Here is a 21,455-nt window from a genome sequence, read left to right on the forward strand (position 1 = left end):
CTAGGTACAAAATTCTCTGTTTCTGGGCTTCCCTCTTAATTTATTATTGCCATCACCTGTGAAGAAACAGCTTTCTTATCATTTAACTAGTTCAACACAGGTGATGGAAATCATAAATTAAGAGGGAAGTCCAGGAACAGAGCATTTTGTACCTAGTGGGGCGGGTCATGTTGGAGGGTCTGGTGACGGCCTGCTGTGGGAGTGCGCATCTAGACACAGCTAGTGTTCAGTACCCTTCAGGAGCTAATGGTGTCCTGTCAGCCAGAAGCAGAGCCATGAAACTCTTCAGGAAGTTGGTTCTTACTTCTGCCCCCTCAGCCCCACGAAGCAGGGAGACTGTTGCCAGCAGTTCTCCCTGAAAATAAAAAAACCTAACATAAGTCTTTTCAGAGAAGCTCAGTAGAGCTCCCCTGGAGTGCATCCAGTCTGCCTGGGCACATTTCTAAAACTGAGGTCTGGAGGAGGGGAATAGAGGGAGGAGCCAGTTCACACCCATTGAAAAGTCTTAAGAGTGCCCATGGCTCCTGCGGAACCGTCTATACCACATGATTATGAAGTGGATCCCAGCATCCTCTAGTGTGGGAATGTGTCCTGTTTTACAGGACACATTCCAGCTGCAGCAGCCAGGGCGCCTGTGTCCCCTGCGGGACAATGTCTCTGACAGCGCTGGGACAGCTTGTCTGTCCCCAGCGCCTGTCAGTGTGTGGCGGCGGCAGGTGCCGGTGCAGGGATTACCCTTTTCCCTGCACCGGACCAGAGGCTGCGGGGGCATTTGAATGTTGGCGCCCTCCGGGAGCCAATCGCGGCTCCCGGAGCGGCAGCCAATCGGAGAGGGGCGCGGCGAGCCAATCGGCGCTCGCCGCGTCATAGGCCCCGCCCCCGGCATATGACGTCAGACGCCGGGCGGGAGCCTGAAGATAGGTCCGCGCGAAGAGGAGAGACGCCGGGCGGGAACAGCGGAGAGGGGAGGCCGCGCCGAAGAGTGGCGAAGATCCCGGCGGCGCGAGGAAGAAGAGGATGCCGCGGTGGGAGGTCCTGAGGCCGCGGAAGAGGCGAAGAGACGACCGGCTGCGGGAAGATGTCCAGCGGCGGCTGGACGCGTCGAGGCGACGGCGGCGCCGCTGGCCAGGACGGGCCAGCGGCCGAAGATTGAAGAAGATAGCGCCGGAGAAGTCACCAGGGGTGGAAAGTAAGAGAGCTGACGAAGCTCCCCCCTGCCTCTCCCAGCGGGTCAGGTAGGCCCTTCTCAGGTGCCCCTGTACCCGCCCCTCCCTAGACCACCGGGTGTTCGGGCATTTGGCCCGTGGGCACAGTCAGGCCCTCCCGGCCTGTGGGCACATAGTCGGGCCCTCCCGGCCCGTGGGCACATTGTTGGGCTCGTGGCCCTGTTAGCCGGGCACTAGGCCCGCGGCCACGCCTAGTCGCCCGTGGCGCAAGATAGGTGGGCATTAGGCCCGAGGGACAAACACAGGCAATAGGCCTGGGGAACATTAGAGGGCATTAGGCCCTAGTGTATTTTGGGCAGTAGGTACATATAAGGTGACCCTGGGCACAAGGCCCAGGTCACCCAACGGGTGACAAGTTTAGGCGGGCGCTAGGCCCGTGGGTGAAGTCAGGCCACCGGCCTGTGCGCAGTCAGGGGGCGCTAGGCCCAGTGAAGAAGTGTTCCCCCGAGGTGAATAAAGGTGGCACTGGGCACTAGGTCCAGGCCACCCTGAGGTGATCAGGTAGGCAGGTCTGCTTGACCTGAGCCCCCGGAGGGTACAGGAGGTGGGTAGGCTGTGCGGCGTCCACCCCCTTCCAGCGGCAGGTAGGAATTAAAGGGACAGCACCGTGTGATCTTGTATTCCGATATTGTGATGTATGTTGTTACCGTGCAGGGCAAAGTGTCTGTTTGTTTTAAGTTTGTGCATAGTTGTGTTGCACCACTCACACGAGCTAGTTTGAGGGCTCTGTTTATGTAGCTAGTGTAGCGGACGCACACTAGGGTAGTTCTAGGCCCTGCACGGCTGTTTGTTTGTTTGCCTCCTTACAGGGACCTGTAAGTGGAGAAGATCGGAGTGCAAGACTTGAGACGGTGAGTAGCATCCGTGTACGTTTGTCCCTTTGTCTGTCCCCGAGCGCCGGAATAGGGATTGCTCACGGACGTGAGAATCCCCTTCATCACACTACGCGCGTGAGTGCGAGTGTGTGAATTCTGGGTGGCTGAGGCTTTGTGCCTGTGATGACCTTTCACCCAACCGGTGAAGGTCGCCGTCACCCCTGGGGTTTCCCCTTTTCCGGTGGAAGTAGGGTTGATACCCCCCTTGAGGTAACCTATTCTCGCCTCAGCTCGGTCGTCGGTCAGCTCCGAGAGGGAATCGCCGTGTCCGGATCCGATTGAAGATTGCCAGGTCCGTTGAAGGTTCCGGTACCTGAAGGTGAGAGAGAGCGGCGCCTGGTGAGTACCGACTCTACACCTGCACGGCAGCAGGCACCACCACACGCAGCCGCACCTCCTACACTAGGACGTATGAGAAAGAGAGGGAATAGGTTACATAATAGCAATATCTAGTGAAAACGACTAGTGCAGTAACAATAGTATTAACAAAATATAACTGTGCAATATATTACTGATGTACTGGCAGAGGCTGAGGCGGCACTAACGGAGAGTAAACGTGAGAGCGAAATCTCTCCACGAGGTGGCAGTCACTTCTTTCCCCATAATGTGACCAGCCTCACGTATAGTCCTCAGCCTGATAAGATGCAGTACCGCCAACACCCAGGAGGTGTCAGCGTACTCGAGCAGCAGCCGGGACTTCTCTCACTCAGGGCTGGTCATGTGACATGAGGCTGGGCCTGGCATGGCGGCCGCAGTCAGGGAGATGCACTGAGCTCTGCTGATTCAAACCTTCCCAGCTTCGTGCGGTGTGTCCGGCCGGCTCCATGGCGGAGAGAGGCTTCGATCTGTCCGTCCTCCCGAAGGAGGTGAGAGAGCAGCTGGCGGAGCTGGAGCTGGAGCTGTCAGAGGGTGAGTGCTGGGCTCCTGTGCCCCTCCAGCCTGGTACACTGCTGCTGCTGGCTGCATTGGAGTGAATGGGGCTGTACAATGATTCGCTGCTGATCACATGGAATTACATTATAAAATGCAGAAAATAGGGTTTGTGATCCTTCTGAATGGAAGGGGGACTGACGGGGAGATCCACTATGGGTGGCTGGTATGTGATGGGTTCCTGACACCTGGCATACATTGTATTGTGGGCTGTCACCCATGTAACCCCTCATACCTACATTTCTGGTGAGGTCACAGTGACAGCCCCTGCATGTAGTGCCAGTACCTGGTCTGTTGCAGAAGAGTCAGATGCATGGCCATTTGACAGACACTGTATGTCCTTTGTACTCCTGCATCTCTGCCTGACACTCACTGAGCATGTAGTCAGCTGTATACTGTATGTCATTCTCTTCATTTAGGGGTCTGCAGGAAGGAACCTGGTTTATTTATTTTTATATATATATATATATGTGTTCTGCTATTGTCTCCTGCTTCATTGGTACTGAGCGGTGGAATGTGTTGGCATGTTATCAATAAGTGTTAATTAATAGAGGGTGGGTGAGATTTCCATCTGGTGGTGGAACAAAGAGGGTCCCTTTTGCCTGTGCAGAGTCAGTTCAGTCTTCCAGGCAGGAGACGTGATGTGCAGTCTGTGCTGCAGTTTCCTAGGGTTGTCTGTAGTATAAGGCCAGGCTATACAGTGTGTGCTGGATAATAGCTGTATCTGTAGTATAAGGCCAGGCTATACAGTGCGTGCTGGATAATAGCTGTATCCGTAGTATAAGGCCAGGCTATACAGTGCGTGCTGGATAATAGCTGTATCTGTAGTATAAGGCCAGGCTATACAGTGCGTGCTGGATAATAGCTGTATCTGTAGTATAAGGCCAGGCTATACAGTGTGTGCTGGATAATAGCTGTATCTGTAGTATAAGGCCAGGCTATACAGTGCGTGCTGGATAATAGCTGTATCTGTAGTATAAGGCCAGGCTATACAGTGTGTGCTGGATAATAGCTGTATCTGTAGTATAAGGCCAGGCTATACAGTGCGTGCTGGATAATAGCTGTATCCGTAGTATAAGGCCAGGCTATACAGTGCGTGCTGGGTAATAGCTGTATCTGTAGTATAAGGCCAGGCTATACAGTGCGTGCTGGATAATAGCTGTATCTGTAGTATAAGGCCAGGCTATACAGTGTGTGCTGGATAATAGCTGTATCTGTAGTATAAGGCCAGGCTATACAGTGTGTGCTGGATAATAGCTGTATCTGTAGTATAAGGCCAGGCTATACAGTGCGTGCTGGATAATAGCTGTATCTGTAGTATAAGGCCAGGCTATACAGTGTGTGCTGGATAATAGCTGTATCTGTAGTATAAGGCCAGGCTATACAGTGTGTGCTGGATAATAGCTGTACAGGTTGAGTCTCCCTTATCCAAAATGCTTGGGACCAGAGGTATTTTGGATATGGGATTTTTCCGTATTTTGGAATAATTGCATACCATAATGAGATTTCATGGTGATGGGACCTAAATCTAAGCACAGAATGCATTTATGTTACATATACACCTTATACACACAGCCTGAAGGTCATTTAATACAATATTTTAATAACTTTGTGTATTAAACAAAGTTTGTGTACATTGAGCCATCAAAAAACAAAGGTTTCACTATCTCACTCTCACTCAAAAAAGTCCGTATTTCGGAATATTCCGTATTTCGGAATATTTGGATATGGGATACTCAACCTGTATCTGTAGTATAAGGCCAGGCTATACAGTGTGTGCTGGATAATAGCTGTATCTGTAGTATAAGGCCAGGCTATACAGTGCGTGCTGGATAATAGCTGTATCTGTAGTATAAGGCCAGGCTATACAGTGTGTGCTGGATAATAGCTGTATCTGTAGTATAAGGCCAGGCTATACAGTGCGTGCTGGATAATAGCTGTATCCGTAGTATAAGGCCAGGCTATACAGTGTGTGCTGTATCTGTAGTATAAGGCCAGGCTATACAGTGCGTGCTGGATAATAGCTGTATCCGTAGTATAAGGCCAGGCTATACAGTGCGTGCTGGATAATAGCTGTATCTGTAGTATAAGGCCAGGCTATACAGTGCGTGCTGGATAATAGCTGTATCTGTAGTATAAGGCCAGGCTATACAGTGTGTGCTGGATAATAGCTGTATCTGTAGTATAAGGCCAGGCTATACAGTGCGTGCTGGATAATAGCTGTATCTGTAGTATAAGGCCAGGCTATACAGTGCGTGCTGGATAATAGCTGTATCCGTAGTATAAGGCCAGGCTATACAGTGTGTGTTGTATAATAGCTGTATCTGTAGTATAAGGCCAGGCTATACAGTGTGTGCTGTATAAGGCCAGGCTATACAGTGTGTGCTGTACAATAGCTGCATCTGTAGTATAAGGCCAGGCTATACAGTGTGTGCTGGATAAAGGCTGTATCTGTAGTATAAGGCCCGGCTGTACAGTGCGTGCTGGATATGACTTTGTTAAAGTATTGGGGTGTCATACTGACTGTAGTCTGATTACAGCATTCTTGGATGATTAAAACCATGTTGTTGTGAACATTTTCTTTAAAATGAAACAAGTTTGTGTTATACAGACAGCTACTGGTGATGTTGGTAACAAATCAATGCCCAGATTTATCAAGCCTTGGGAGCTGATTGGTTGGTACTTTATCACTCTCCAACTGTCATTTTTCAATCACAGCCTGTAACAATGACAGGTAGGAGCTGATTGACTGGTACTTTATCACGTGCTATTTATCACTCTCCAAGGCTTCATAAATCTGGGCCCCGATATGGTTTAATGTAGTGTCAAGAAAGGCTATGAACGTAAAGCCTCTCTGTCTGTGGAGAAAGTAAGCTGTGTCAAATGTATGATGATATGTGTTTGTTTGGGTCTCACTGACCGGGATGCAGTTATTTTGCCGGCTATCGAGATTCTGTCGGTCAGGATACCGATACTGGAATCCTGACAGCCAACAATACCGACAACCGGAATCCCACCGAGCCTGCAAGGGGACTCTTTGCACTCGCCCTGCTGCTGGCATTCTGTCAGGCGGGATGCCGCTGTCGGGATATTGACAGCTGGCATTCCGTCCGCCAGGAATACGTCTGTATTCCGTAAGTAACACGTAAAAGCACTGATGAGTGCACCAATATGTTTCAAGGAGTGTATGCACATACCTCCAACCATTTAAAGAGCTGCATGTTACCCTTATATTAAAGATTGAACAAACAAAAGCCCCAAAATAACCCATCAGGCATTAAAAAATGTAATTTGATCCCAAAAAATTCTGCATGACCCAATACCCAATTTGCTACAAAATTCCTTCACATGTACCTTTGACGCTCACTTGCTACAAATTGCTCCCATAATCCTTTTAAATTCAATATGTAGTTCAAAGCTCCCCCACATGTCTAAAAGCACTTACCTGATGTGGAGCCCGCAGAGGAAGGAGGGGGAACATGTAGTACAGCATGCACTGCGCACCCTCTTCCTCTGATTGGTTGAGCTGCTTGTCCTTCCTCTGTTGTGTAGATGAGGTCACAGGATGCAGAAATTGGCTGCTCCTGTTTTTTCTGTACTTTATAACAAAGCAGGGAGTATGTTGGCACAGCAGCATAAATTGAGGGTTCGAAGAGTGCTTAAAGTATACTCCATGGCCTACTTACGACTGAGGCAAATTTCTGGACTGAACCATTGTCTATAATGATGCAGCCTTTCAATTCATTAGGAACAACATTTTATAACATTGAACAATATCTTTCTCCTTATCGAGTGAGCTACACTTGGTTGACATTGGTGCACATCACTTGTCATTGAAGATACAAACTTGCAACGTATTGTAATACAACACTGGTTCTTCCTAATGCTGTTTCAGAGCTACAGATAATGTTGAGGTTGATTCTGTAATATGTTATTTAAAAGAAAACAGTGATTTACAAATACATCATGCACTGCCATTGTGTACGGTGGCTGTGTAGCAGTTTTGATGGCAATCAAGAAAACTAGAATCAATTCTGTGTCTGAGCAGGTTAGTCTCGATTGTATACGGAGCAGCCTTATGGCAATAATAGAACTGTCTATCAAAGCTTGTTGACTGATACAAGGAGAGAGCTCTGTACGGGAGGCAATTACGAGACTGCCTGTCGGGATCCCGACTGGCGGTGAAATGCCGCCACCGGAACACCAGCGCCACAGACTTTTCTCTCCCTATGGGTGTCCACGACACCCATAAAGGGAGACCTGTGGCGAGCGCAGCGAACCACCATGCCCGCAGCGTGGCGAGCCCGCAAGGGGTGTCCTAGTACTCACCCTGGTGCCAGCATACTGGTGACCGGGATCCCGGCTACTGGTCAAACGTATGTATTTCCTCTGTACACCTCAATTATAGATATTCCTTTAGAAATAAATTATAATACATGTAATGGGGATGTAGTTAATATACTGGCTGTTGAGATCCCAGTGTTCAGGATCCCGATGCCGGAATCCTGACAACCGCTAAAATGCCGGTGGTGGGAATACTGTCCGCTCCCTGGTATTCCCGCTCAGGTCCACACTACCATCCGAGGGCTCGCCACCGGGCCCGAAGTGTAATGTAATCTATGCTTGAAAAAATGAATAGTAGAGAAAAGAAACTTCTCTAAAACTTGTTGAATCTGAGGTATTCAATTTATGTACCCTTGTGTGTGTGTGTGTGTATGTGTGTGTATATATATATATATATATATATATAATATATATTTATTTATATTTTCTTATATAAAGGCAGCGGCACTCGGAGATCTTGAAGCAGTCAAAATTGTATTAAAACGGCATCAAACAGGACACCAACGTTTCGGGGCCACAGCGCCCCTTTATCCAGGTGAGCAAGGCATTGCTCATCAGGATAAAGGGGCGTTGTGGCCCCGAAATGTCGGTGTCCTGTTTGATGCTGTTTTAATACACTTTTGACTGCTTCAGGATCTCCGAGTGCCGCTGCCTTTGTATTTTCTAGCTGTCTCATACTGAGGGCACCGGAGCAGCCATTACATTTTTAGGAAGTGCCGGTCCGGCTACGTATGTATGTATGTATGTATGTATGTATCTATGTATGTATCTATCTATCTATCTATCTATCTATCTATCTATCTATCTATCTATCTAATCTCATCCATGCTACACATACAGGGAATAATAGATAAAAATGACATGTAAGGACAAAGGAAAGAGAGTTTATTGAAATAACAAAGGATTTATTTTTCATCGTTTTGCATTTTTTGTTGATATATTATTTCTGACTTGTAGCTATGCAGAGGTGACTGTGAGATTAATTAGACTTTACATTATGCCTGCTGACAGCACAAATTAGAGGTGTGCATTGAGTAGCTATGGGGGTAGTTCAGAGTTGATCGAAGCAGCAAATTTGTTAGCAGTTGGGCAAAACCATGTGCACTGTGGGGGGGGGGGGGGGGGCAGATATAACATGTGCAGAGAGAGTAAGATTTGGGTAGGTTATTTTGTTTCTGTGCAGGGTAAATACTGGCTGCTTTATTTTTACACTGCAATTTAAATTTCAGTTTGAACACACCCCACCCAAATTTAACTCTATCTGCACATGTTATATCTGCCCCCCTGCAGTGCACATGGTTTTGCCCAACTGCTAACAAATTTGCTGCTGCGATCAACTCTGAATTAGGTCCTATGATCCAATGTACCTGGTGTGCTGTAACTAGAGAGGGACTTAATTACCTGATGTCATTGACTTATTGTATTCCCTTCATTGGTCGTCTATCCTGGGCTTACTAGTAACATGCTGAGTTTGTGTAATTCCGGGTTACAAGACATTGCTTCCTCCCTGATTTCACTGGCTTTTCTAATCTCTGGGTGTTTCCACATGCGTTCCTGTTTGCCTTCTGTTACTCTGAATGATGACATGTTTCCATTCCTCTTGAATAATAACACCTGGGGCACCAGCTTCCATTCCTTTCCAGAAATATTAATGAGAAATTACCAGAAATTAGTTGTTTTGATGCATATAAAAATATTGCGTAAACTTAATTATGTTTTATTTGGCTTTAATGGTTTTCTTTGCCCGTTTTAATTGCAATAGCAAACTGGTAAACATGGAAGACTCTAGGGATGTAATAAGCACACCAGTGACATTATACAGGTTGTTGAGTAGATATATACATTTAAACAGGCTTGCATAACACAACATGTGCTTACTTAAAGTGACCTTGTCGCCTTATCACACGGCCGTTTTATTCTGCGTGAATTTATCCTCGTTAGGAAAGAATTGATTCAACTGTCTTGCAGCTTGCTGATTCCTGCGATTGGTAATAAGATCAGGCTGGCACAGAAAGCACCAACATTGTGTCTAGAAATCACAGGTCTCATGAATATTAACCCTCACTCATGGTGCTGCCGGGGAAGTGTGTTCAATCTGTCCGAAAGTCAGGTACAGAGAGAGAGGGAGTCAGTCAGCTAAGCTGACAGACAGCTAATGCTGCATTTCTCCTAAGGCAAGGGCATGTCTTAACTGGTAGTTCTATCCAGTTTATTAGGAAAACTTGCAAGAGCTTTTATCTCCCCTAATCTTGTTATTGGAGCTAATAGATTCCTTTAATTGTGGAAGATTGGTCATACATTATCTATCTCCAGACTAGTGGGGATTGCAAGTGTGTTAAGGGGGGTACATATGGAGAGATCTGTGCTTAATTCCTAATAAATCTGACTAGATTGCTTAGAAATTAAGCGCGGATCTCTCCATATGTATGCCCCAGCTAGCGGTAGCGATGCTCTTCCCAGCGCATCTTTATCGCCAGTACTAGAGTGTGCCTGCATGCAGGCTAATCTGGTAGATCGCTCACTTCACCGCTTTGTGAAGAAGTGAGCGCCCCCTCCTTGCTCAGCACACATTGCGCTGTATGCTGAGCGGGGGGAGAGATGTGTGCTGAGCGGTCTGTGCTAGATCGCTCAACACACATCTCCCCGTGTGTACGGGCCTTTACAATTGAAATCTCTCTTATCTAACAAAGGTATTTTTATTATTATCCTTTACGTGGCACCACAAGGGTTCCGCAGAGTCTAACAAAGTACATAGAAAAAAATGTGCAGAACAAAGAAACAGTGACTTACAGTAGAAGACAATGTAGGACATATACACGGTTTATAAATATTGTTGCATCAGTGGTCTTAACCCTTAAATAAGCAGAAACCAAGGGTTTGGTGCCATTGTAGGGAGTATGGAGTAGAAATTAGTCACATACCCCTTTTCCACCTACGAGCACGGGTCGCAGCCGGGTGCCTGACACGGGAGCTGCCCCCTGCTGCGACCCGTGCTCGGTCCCTTTCCCATCAGCAGTCACAACCCGGCATATGCCGGGTTGGTGACGCTTCTAGTGACGCGGCGCAGGGAGATCACATGATCTCACAGCGCCGCCCTTCCATACAGTGTAAACGGGAGCCGTGTCGCATCGACACGGCTCCCGTTTACACTACAACCCTACCCGGATCATTCCCGTGTCCTACCCAGGTAGATAGCCGGGTAGGATTCACGGGTCACTTGATCCGGGTTTACCCTTTTCCACTTGCAAAAAACACGGGTGAATGCGCGCCCCCGTGCATTTACCCGTGTTTTTTGAGCTAGTGGAAAAGGGGTATAAGTAAGAGAAGAAAAAGCACATGAGGGGAGAGGGCCCTGCTTGTGAAAGCTTACATTCTAAACGAAACTAACAAGTGTCTCACAGATGGTAACTTGACCAGTGAAGCTAATACCCCTTTTCCATTGCCAGGTCTAGCCGGGTCTCTGCTCATTGTAAAAGCGTCCCTGAAAAAATAATCCGGGTCCAGTTACCCGGGAAACTGACATGAGAAGGACCCTGGTAAGGATGTAGTGTAAACAGGTGATCTGGGTCTCGCTAAAACCCTTTTGGAGAGCTGGCTCACCGGCATTTCCGTCATTTCCAAGCTCTGACAGAGGGAAGACCCACCACTAACTTTGGGTTGTGAACTGGGTTTCGTGCCGCTGTAACATGTATACCAGAGGTTCTCAAACTCGGTCCTCGGGGGCCCACACAGTGCATGTTTTGCAGGTAACCCAGCAGGTGCACAGGTGTATTAATTACTCACTGACACATTTTAAAAGGTCCACAGGTGGAGCTAATTATTTCACTTGCGATTCTGTGAGGAGACTTGCAAAACATGCACTGTGTGGGCCCCCGAGGACCGAGTTTGAGAACCTCTGATGTATACAGTTACCCAGGTCGGACCCGGGTTTTAGGTGTAAAAGGCGTATGTGTAAGAATGAGCTGCAACACACAGGAGAGTTTACGTTGAAAATGGCTTTATGCAAAAAAAAAAAAAAAAGCCCATGGAAAAACCCTTATAGATGTCATAAACAAAGGTTTCATTGTGTATCACAAACGCTAACCAGAAAAGAATGCACATGAAAGAAGCCCACAGGAAAATTGCACATGGAAAAAACCCCACTGTCATAATGCAATTTCCTGGTGGGTTTTATTCCGTTTGGGTTTTATTTCTGGTTACCGTTGAGGATATTTACTGATTTGTGCTCCATCACTTGGCTGTAATGCCAGACTGGTTTTGTGAGCAGTGTGACTGTAGCCACACATGCTGGGTGCTCAGCTATCTTGTCACATATTCCCTCTCCTCTTTGCACATTCGGCTTTCTCAGCCAACTATATGTTTTGTACAGTGGCTTCAGCTTTTTTTGATCTTATTTGTATCGGTTGGTTCACACAGTGTGCAATGCTTGTCCAACCTGGCTGACTGTAGGGTTGGTGCTACCATTAGATGGGTCTAGGCACCAGTAGTTGGGCACCTAAAACACTGAGGGGCAGATGTATTAAGCCTGGAGAAGTGATAAAGCAGTGATAAGTGGAAGGTGATAACGCACCAGCCAATCGGTTCCAATATGTAAATTGGCAGGTAGGAGCTGATTGGCAGGTGCATTATCACCTTGCACTTATAACTGCTTTATCACCACTTTATCACTTCTCCAGGTTTAATACATCTGCCTCTGAATGAGCTACACAATGGGCCCACAATGAGTGTCGGGCGGTGACATGGAGTAGTAGCAGCTGGCCGCTTGCACTTCCATCTCCGTGACAGGCTTGGAGTGTGCTGTCGAGCTATGATTTCATAGCCAGTTGCCACACTGCCAGCCAGAGGAGCAGGGGATGCCTACAGGGTCTACGGTACATGCTGTGAAGACATGATCCGTAATAGTGCCACTTATTTATTTATTAACAGTTTCTTATATAGCGCAGCAAATTGCGTTGCGCTTTACACTTGTGTTGAAGACTGATTGCTGTTCATGTGTGTAGTATATATCTTGAACAGAGCTGTCAGACTGGGAGACCATTGTCTGGATGGCTTACCAATCTTCTCTGTATATAATAAATGCACATATGTGTCCAGGGAAATCATTAAGGAGCAGCAGTGGTATTTACTGCGTTGAGATACTCCTTGGAATGGAGGTGAAGAGTCTCTTAAAAATATTTTGCATTGTCCATGGTGTCCTTCCATTAGCAGTTCTCTGTAATGTATGTGTTTAAAGCCTCCAAGAGATATGGCTAAGTATTTACAGCAAGTTCATGAGTATTTATTTCCCTTATCCGCCGCTGGTAGTGACCGTCTTTGTCTCCGCAGCACAGACGGATCATATAATATGCAAATAAAATAAAAAGTTTTGTGCATATAGCTTTTAGGTAGTTCCTCCAAATGCCCCTTGTACTTATCAGGTCTGTACCTAGGTACCATCCAGAGCGTGTGCATGAAATGGGAGTACAGCTGTGCTAGTCCTGCCTTCCTTGTGTGTTACAGAGCACGGTCTCTGCAGTTTTTCCTTGTTTTATATTTAACAGGTAAAATGCAGCAATCTCTGGGTTTACAATGTTTATCAGACTTATGTCTTTGTTGATTCCATATTGGAACATGCTGCTCATTTAATCTGGTTATTCACTGGTAATTGTACTTGATGTGTGTTATATTGTACTCACATTGAAAGTATTCTTTGATTCTTAATTTGTATTTGTCATGATTCAATAAAGAAAATTTGCTTATAAAAATGCAGCAATCCTGCGTTGCTAAACACACATGAATGTGACGGCAGTATTTGTATAACACGCCTCTGTGGGAGCCTCAACACGCAGTCACATTCAAAGTGACGGCTAACAGGCTTCCTAGCATGTGGCCCTCCGGGCCTCCAGCTTCTTCCACTTCTATTATCAGATTGGCTTGTTATTGCTTGTAACATCTATTTAAATGCCTGCGGCTATGTGGGTTCTCTTTCTTTGTTTAAATGTATTGTTTTAACACTTATTGTGATTAAGTTTAATGTGTAGGCCTTTGGAAGGTTGGAGATCTGCCCATGCGTCTCCTGAAGTCTTCTTGCAGGTTGTCCATCACTGTTCTAAAATTAAGGGAGATTTCATTTGTTGTTGGGCACCCGTAAGCAATGGTCGCCCGATGGGAGCTACAGTATACACTTGTTTTCCATAAGCGTGCAAAAATGAAGACCCTCCCATGATTAAAAGATAGGCCGGGATGTAATGAAGTCCGAGTTCTGCGGCCTTGCGGGAAGCTGGCCGAACATGGACTTGTTTTTTAAAGGGGCAGTCGTGTATTAGGCTAAACCATACCTTGCACATGATTGCCCTTTTTAAAATATAAATAAATAAAGTCTGCGTTCAGCTGGCGTCCCACACAGCCGCTGAACTGGTCGGACTTTATTACAACCCGCCCATAAAGTTTATTCAATTACACGCCAATGTTATTTCTTTTTCCATGACTCAATGAGAAATTAGTATTTTAGGATTCACGTCTATTAATAAATATAAATACGCTGAAAGCAAGTCTGTTCTGAGAAGTGCAGTGCATTGATAATAGAAACAGGATAATAGACCCTTATAGAGGTGGCCATCCCTCATTCTCATACACGCGTTCCATTATATTTATCACCGTGAGAACACCTCATTTATCTTCAGTGCTGTGACCGGCATATTGCATGGTAGAAAAACTGTAATATGTGCTATTGGGTCAGGACATTTTATTTGATGGTGACAGGTGCCTGCCAGGGATTCATTTTTCCAGTCACACGACAAGAACGCTCACTGGGATAATACATCACGCTGATTATGAACTTTGACTGATACTGGTTACTTTGAAATGTTGTTAACTAGTCACAGATACAAATTCCCCAGTGTACCTGCTCCCTGTAGATAGCAGACTGGTGTTGATAACATTGTTTCTCTATCGTCCTAAGTGGATGCTGGGGTTCCTGAAAGGACCATGGGGAATAGCGGCTCCGCAGGAGACAGGGCACAAAAAAGTAAAGCTTTTACCAGATCAGGTGGTGTGCACTGGCTCCTCCCCCTATGACCCTCCTCCAGACTCCAGTTAGATTTTGTGCCCGAACGAGAAGGGTGCAATCTAGGTGGCTCTCCTAAAGAGCTGCTTAGAGAAAGTTTAGCTTAGGTTTTTTACTTTACAGTGAGTCCTGCTGGCAACAGGATCACTGCAACGAGGGACTTAGGGGAGAAGTAGTGAACTCACCTGCGTGCAGAGTGGATTTGCTGCTTGGCTACTGGACACTAGCCCCAGAGGGACGATCACAGGTACAGCCTGGATGGTCACCGGAGCCGCGCCGCCGGCCCCCTTGCAGACGCTGAAGAGAGAAGAGGTCCAAAATCGGCGGCTGAAGACTCCTGAGTCTTCATAAAGGTAGCGCACAGCACTGCAGCTGTGCGCCATTTTCCTCTCAGCACACTTCACACAACAGTCACTGAGGGTGCAGAGCGCTGGGGGGGGCGCTCTGAGAGGCAAATAAAAACCTTATTAGAGGCAAAAAAATACCTCACATATAGCCCACAGAGGCTATATGGAGATATTTAACCCCTGCCTAACTTCAAAAATAGCGGGAGACGAGCCCGCCGAAAAAGGGGCGGGGCCTATCTCCTCAGCACACAGCGCCATTTTCTCTCACAGAAAAGCTGGAGAGAAGGCTCCCAGGCTCTCCCCTGCACTGCACTACAGAAACAGGGTTAAAACAGAGAGGGGGGGCACTGATTTTGGCGATATTGTATATATATAAAAGATGCTATAAGGGAGAAACACTTATATAAGGTTGTCCCTATATAATTATAGCGTTTTTGGTGTGTGCTGGCAGACTCTCCCTCTGTCTCCCCAAAGGGCTAATGGGTCCTGTCCTCTGTCAGAGCATTCCCGGTGTGTGTGCTGTGTGTCGGTACGTGTGTGTCGACATGTATGAGGACGATGTTGGTAAGGAGGCGGAGAAATTGCCTGTAATGGTGATGTCACTCTCTAGGGAGTCGACACCGGAATGGATGGCTTATTTAGAGAATTACGTGAGAATGTCAACACGCTGCAAGGTCGGTTGACGACATGAGACGGCCGACAATCTATTAGGACCGGTCCAGGCGTCTCAGAAACACCGTCAGGGGTTTTAAAAACGCCCATTTACCTCAGTCGGTCGACACAGACACAGACACGGACACTGAATACAGTGTCGACGGTGAATAAACAAACGTATTTCTCATTAGGGCCACACGTTAAGGGCAATGAAGGAGGTGTTACGTGTTTCTGATACTACAAGTACCACAAGAAAGGGTATTATGTGGGAGTGAAAAAACTACCTGTAGTTTTTCCTGAATCAGATAAAATAAAATGAAGTGTGTGATGATGCGTAGGGTTACCCCGATAGCAAATATTGGCGTTATACCCTTTCCCGCCAGAAATTAGGGTACGTTGGGAAACACCCCTTAGGGTGATAAGGCGCTCACACGCTTATCAAGTGGCGTTACCGTCTCCAGATACGGCCGCCCTCAAGGAGCCAGCTGATAGGAAGCTGGAAAAATATCCTAAAAAGTATATACACACATACGGTGGTTATACTGCGACCAGCGATCGCCATCAGCCTGGAGATGCAGTGCTGGGTTGGCTTGGTCGGATTCCCTGACTGAAAATATTTTATTCATGTAGAGCATTTAATAGGATGCATTCTATATATATGTATGTGAGATGCACAGAGGGATATTTGCTCTCTGGCATCAAGATAAGTGCGTTGTCCATATCTCCCAGAAGATGTCAGGGACACGACAGTGGTCAGGTGATACAGATCCCATACGGCAGATGGAAGTATTGCTGTATAAAGGGAAGGAGTTATTTGGGGGTCGGTCCATCGGACCTGGGGACCACAGCAACAGCTGGGAAATCCAACCTTTTTTACCCCAAGTTACATCTCAGCTAAAAAAGACACCGTCTTTTCAGCCTCAATCTTTCCTTTCCCATGAGGGCATGCAGGCAAAAGGCCAGTCATATCTGCCCAGACATAGAGGTAAGGGAAGTAGACTGCAGCAGGCAGCCCTTTCCCAGGAAAAGAAGCCCTCCACCGCGTCTGCCAAGTCCTCAGCATGACGCTGGGGCCGTGCAAGCGGACTCAAGGTGGGGGGGTAGTCTCAAGAGTCTCAGGGCGCAGTGGGATCACTCGCAAGTTGACCCCTAGATCGTACGAGTATTATCCCAGGGGTAAAGATTGGAGAGTCGAGACATCTTCTCCTCGCAGGTTCCTGAAGTCTGCTTTACCAACGGCTCCCTCCGACAGGGAGGCAGCATTGGAAACAATTCACAAGCTGTATATCCAGCAGGTGATAATCAAAGTACCCCTCCTACGACAAGGAAAAGGGTATTATTTTTCCACACTATATTGTGGTACTGAAGCCAGACGGCTTGGTGACACATAGTCTAAATCTAAAATGTTTTGAACACTTACATAAAAGGTTCAAATCGAGATAAAGTCACTCAGAGCAGTGATAGCGAACCGGAAAAAAGGGGACTATATGGTGTCCCTGGACATCAAGGATTACCTCCATGTCCAAATTTTGTCCTTCTCATCAAGGGTACCTCTGGTTCGTGGTACAGAACTGTCAATATCAGTTTCAGACGATGCCGTTTGAATTATCCACGGCACCCCGGGCCTTTTTACCAAGGTAATGGCCGAAAAGATGTTTCTTCAAAGAAAAAAGGCATCTAAATTATCCCTTACTTGCACGACCTAAAAAGGGCAAGTTCCAGAGAACAGTTGGAGGTCGGAAGAGCACTATCTAAAGTAGTTTTTCGACGGCACGACTGGATTCTAAATATTCCAAGAATCGCAGCTGTTTTCCGACGATACGTCTGCTGTTCCTAGGGATGATTCTGGACACGGTTCAGAAAAAGGTTTTTCTTCCCGAGGAAAAAGCCAAGGAGTTATCCGACCTGTCAGGAACCTCCTAAAACCAGGAAAGGTGTCTGTACATCAATGCACAAGAGTCCTGGGAAAAATGGTGGCTTTTTACGAAGCAATTCCATTCGGCAGATTCCATGCAAGAATTTTCCAAAGGGATCTGTTGGACAAATGGTCAGGGTCGCATCCTCAGATGCACCTGCGAATAACCCTGTCGCCAAGGACAAGGGTATATCTTCTGTGGTGGTTGCAAAAGGCTCATCTATTGGAGGGCCGCAGATTCGGCATACAGGATTTGATCCTGGTGACCACGGACGCCAGCCTGAGAGGTTGGGGAGCAGTCACACAAGGAAGAAACTTCCAGGGGGTATGGACGAACCTGGAAAAGTCTCTTCACATAAACATTCTGGTACTAAGAGCAATCTAAAATGCTCTAAGCCAGGCGGAACCACTCCTGCAAGGAAAACCGGTGTTGATTCAGTCGGACAACATCACGGCGGTCGCCCATGTAAACAGACAGGGCGGCACAAGAAGCAGGAGTGCAATGGCAGAAGCTGCCAAGATTCTTCGCTGGGCGGAGAATCACGTAATAGCACTGTCAGCAGTGTTCTTCCCGGCCGTGGACAACTGGGAAGCAGACTTCCTCAGCAGACACGATATTCACCCGGGAGAGGGGGGTCTTCATCCAGAAGTCTTCCACATGCTAATAAACTGTTGGGAAAGACCAATGGTAGACATGATGGCGTCTCGCCTCAACAAGAAACTGGACAAGTATTGCTCCAGGTCAAGAGATCCACAGGCAATAGCTGTGGACGCACTGGTAACACCTTGGGTGTACAAATCAGTATATGTGTTTCCTCCTCTGCCTCTCATACCAAAGGTATTGAAGATTATACGGTGAGGAGGAGTAAGAACAATACTAGTGGCTCCGGATTGGCCAAGAAGGACTTGGTACCCGGAACTTCAAGAGTTGGTCACGGACGACCCGTGCCCTCTACTTCTGAGAAGGGACCTGCTACAACAGGGTCCCTGTCTCTTTCAAGACTTACCGCGGCTGCGTTTGACGGCATGGCGGTTGAACGCCAGATCCTAAAAGGGAAAGGCATTCCAGAAGAAGTCATTCTTACCTTGATTAAGGCAAGGAAGGAAGTCACCGCGAAACATTATCACCGCATTTGGCGAAAATATGTCGCGTGGTGCGAGGATCGGAGTGTTCCGACGGAGGAATTTCAACTGGGTCGTTTCCTACATTTCCTACAATCAGGATTGTCTATGGGTCTCAAATTGAGATCTATTAAGGTTCAAATTTCGGCCCTGTCAATATTCTTCCAAAAAGAATTGGCCTCAGTTCCTGAGGTACAGACTTTTGTTAAAGGAGTACTGCATATACAGCCTCCTGTGGTGCCTCCGGTGGCACCGTGGGATCTAAATGTAGTTTTAGATTTCCTCAAATCCCATTGGTTTGAACCATTGAAAAAGGTGGATTTTAAATATCTCACATGGAAAGTGACTATGTTACTGGCCCTGGCTTCCGCCAGGAGAGTATCTGAATTGGCGGCTTTATCTTATAAAAGCCCTTATCTAATCTTCCATTCGGATAGGGCAGAACTGAGGACTCGTCCGCATTTTCTCCCTAAGGTGGTATCAGCGTTTCACCTGAACCAACCTATTGTGGTGCCTGCGGCCACTGGCGACTTGGAGGACTCCAAGTTGTTGGACGTTGTCAGAGCCTTAAAAATATACATTTCAAGGACGGCTGAAGTCAGAAAATCTGACTCGCTGTTGATACTATATGCACCCAACAAGTTGGGTGCCCCTGCTTCTAAGCAGACGATTGCTCGTTGGATTTGTAACACAATTCAACTTGCTCATTCTGTGGCAGGCCTGCCACAGCCTAAATCTGTTAAGGCCCATTCCACAAGGAAGGTGGGCTCATCTTGGGCGGCTGCCCGAGGGGTCTCGGCATTACAATTCTGCCGAGCAGCTACGTGGTCGGGGGAAAACACGTTTGTAAAATTCTACAAATTTGATACCCTGGCAAAAGAGGACTTGGAATTCTCTCATTCGGTGCTGCAGAGTCATCCGCACTCTCCCGCCCGTTTGGGAGCTTTGGTATAATCCCCATGGTCCTTTCAGGAACCCCAGCATCCACTTAGGACGATAGAGAAAATAAGAATTTACTTACCGATAATTCTATTTCTCGGAGTCCGTAGTGGATGCTGGGCGCCCATCCCAAGTGCGGATTATCTGCAATACTGTACATAGTTATTGTTAACAAATTCGGGTTATATTGTTAAGGAGCCATCTTTAAGAGGCTCTTTCTGTTATCATACTGTTAACTGGGTTTAGATCACAAGTTGTACGGTGTGATTGGTGTGGCTGGTATGAGTCTTACCCGGGATTCAAATTGCCTCCCTTATTGTGTACGCTCGTCCGGGCACAGTACCTAACTGGAGTCTGGAGGAGGGTCATAGGGGGAGGAGCCAGTGCACACCACCTGATCTGGTAAAAGCTTTACTTTTTTGTGCCCTGTCTCCTGCGGAGCCGCTATTCCCCATGGTCCTTTCAGGAACCCCAGCATCCACTACGGACTCCGAGAAATAGAATTATCGGTAAGTAAATTCTTATTTTTGCTATCTGAAATTGTGCATTACACATAAAAATGGTATCCTGCACACAGCACTTGGCCAAGGGGGGGGAGGGGGGTGGGGGTATACCCTGCAAGGTCCAGCCCTGCTGAATATGGCTTCCTGTCCTTTTTACTGGTTATTCTGCTTCAGCAACCAGGCCAGAGATCAGAACAGCAACATGAGAGTTGTCATCTACATTACACGTCACAGGGGGAATATATACGTATTACCGGCGGCCGGGATGCTGTTGTCATGATCCAGACAGCGGGATCCCGGCCACCAGTATACCGGCAGCGGGGCGAGCGCTAGAAAGCTTGCAGGCTCGCCACGCTGCTGTAACGGTGGCTCGCTGCGCTTGCCACAGGTTATATTCTCCCTCTATGGGTGTCATGGACACCCATAGAGGGAGAAAAGGCTTGGAGCCTGAATTCCGGCAGCGGCATTTCACCACCTGTCTGGATCCCCGCGTCGGCATTGTGACCGCCGGGATCCTGACAGACGATCACGTGATTGCTTGCCTCTCAGTTTACTCTTTCCAGGAGCAGAGGATGGGCGAAGGTGGGCACTCACATGGAAAATTGTATCCACACTATTAAACAGTGTCCTAAAATCATAGTGAGTCCCCTCCCCATTGTTTTTAAATTACAAACTGGGGTTCAGGCTTCATGCCAGGGACCTTGTGTTTAGCTCCTGTGCCCCCTATCAAACTGAGAGCAGTATGTCATTATGGGTATGAACGCACGTGTGTAGAATGCAAGTATAGAGGCAGATATGCAGCGTTGCATTCATGTCTGTGTCGTGTCTACAGATGCTCTCCGTCTGCGTTAGATGCCTCCTCCTTTGGCACACACACAATAGCAATCTACCTGTAATGTTTAGGGTGTGGTATATAGAAGATTGACAATGTCTAGATAGACAGTCATTAGGTCGACACCATATGGATGACATGCATATGGTCGACAGTGGTTAAGTTGGACAGATACAAAAGGTTGACATGAAAATGGTCGACACATTTATTGATTTTTTGGACACATTATATTTCATGTTCTGTGACCACCATCAGTACAAACGTGGACTCTAGCGGACTCGCTTTGCTCGCCAGGCTTCGGCAAGGTGGCTCGCTGCGCTTACTATTCCAAATTGTAGTCCACGTGGACAGTAAACCAATCAAATGTTGGAAAAGCACACAAAACGTGTAGACCATCTGTGTGTCTACCATTGTCGTGTCAACCTTTTATATCTTTCGACCTTTCACACCTGTCGACCATAGGATGTCTACCTATTGACTTTCTAACTAGACAATGTAGATCTATCACCCAGATACCAATGTTTTTACTAAGTAGATGAAATACTATTGAAAGGAATATAAAATGATGTAGCCTGTCACGCACAAGCTGTAAAAAGCTATTTAAGTATCATTGCAGCATTTCCTTAGCAGATTTAAATAAGTAAAAAAAAAAAAAAGTTCAAACACTCATTTGCAAGCAGCGGCAATATGCTAGTTTTACAAATGTGTGACATGAGCCTAATC

At 47.0% G+C, this 21,455-nt stretch overlaps 1 protein-coding gene across 2 annotated transcripts in view; it reads left to right on the forward strand.

Moving 5' to 3' along the window:
* The first annotated feature begins 2,769 nt into the window (after positions 1–2,769).
* DIP2B (disco interacting protein 2 homolog B) overlaps positions 2,770–21,455 on the forward strand; it is a 372,205-nt gene continuing 353,519 nt past the window's right edge. For both annotated transcript variants that reach the window (XM_063952252.1, XM_063952253.1), the window contains exon 1: positions 2,770–3,010. In XM_063952252.1, the coding sequence (XP_063808322.1) occupies positions 2,926–3,010 (85 nt within the window). In that variant the 5' untranslated portion in view covers positions 2,770–2,925. The remainder of the gene's footprint in view (positions 3,011–21,455) is intronic.

This window comes from Pseudophryne corroboree, chromosome 2, assembly GCF_028390025.1.
Source record: "Pseudophryne corroboree isolate aPseCor3 chromosome 2, aPseCor3.hap2, whole genome shotgun sequence".
Classification (NCBI taxonomy): domain Eukaryota; kingdom Metazoa; phylum Chordata; class Amphibia; order Anura; family Myobatrachidae; genus Pseudophryne; species Pseudophryne corroboree.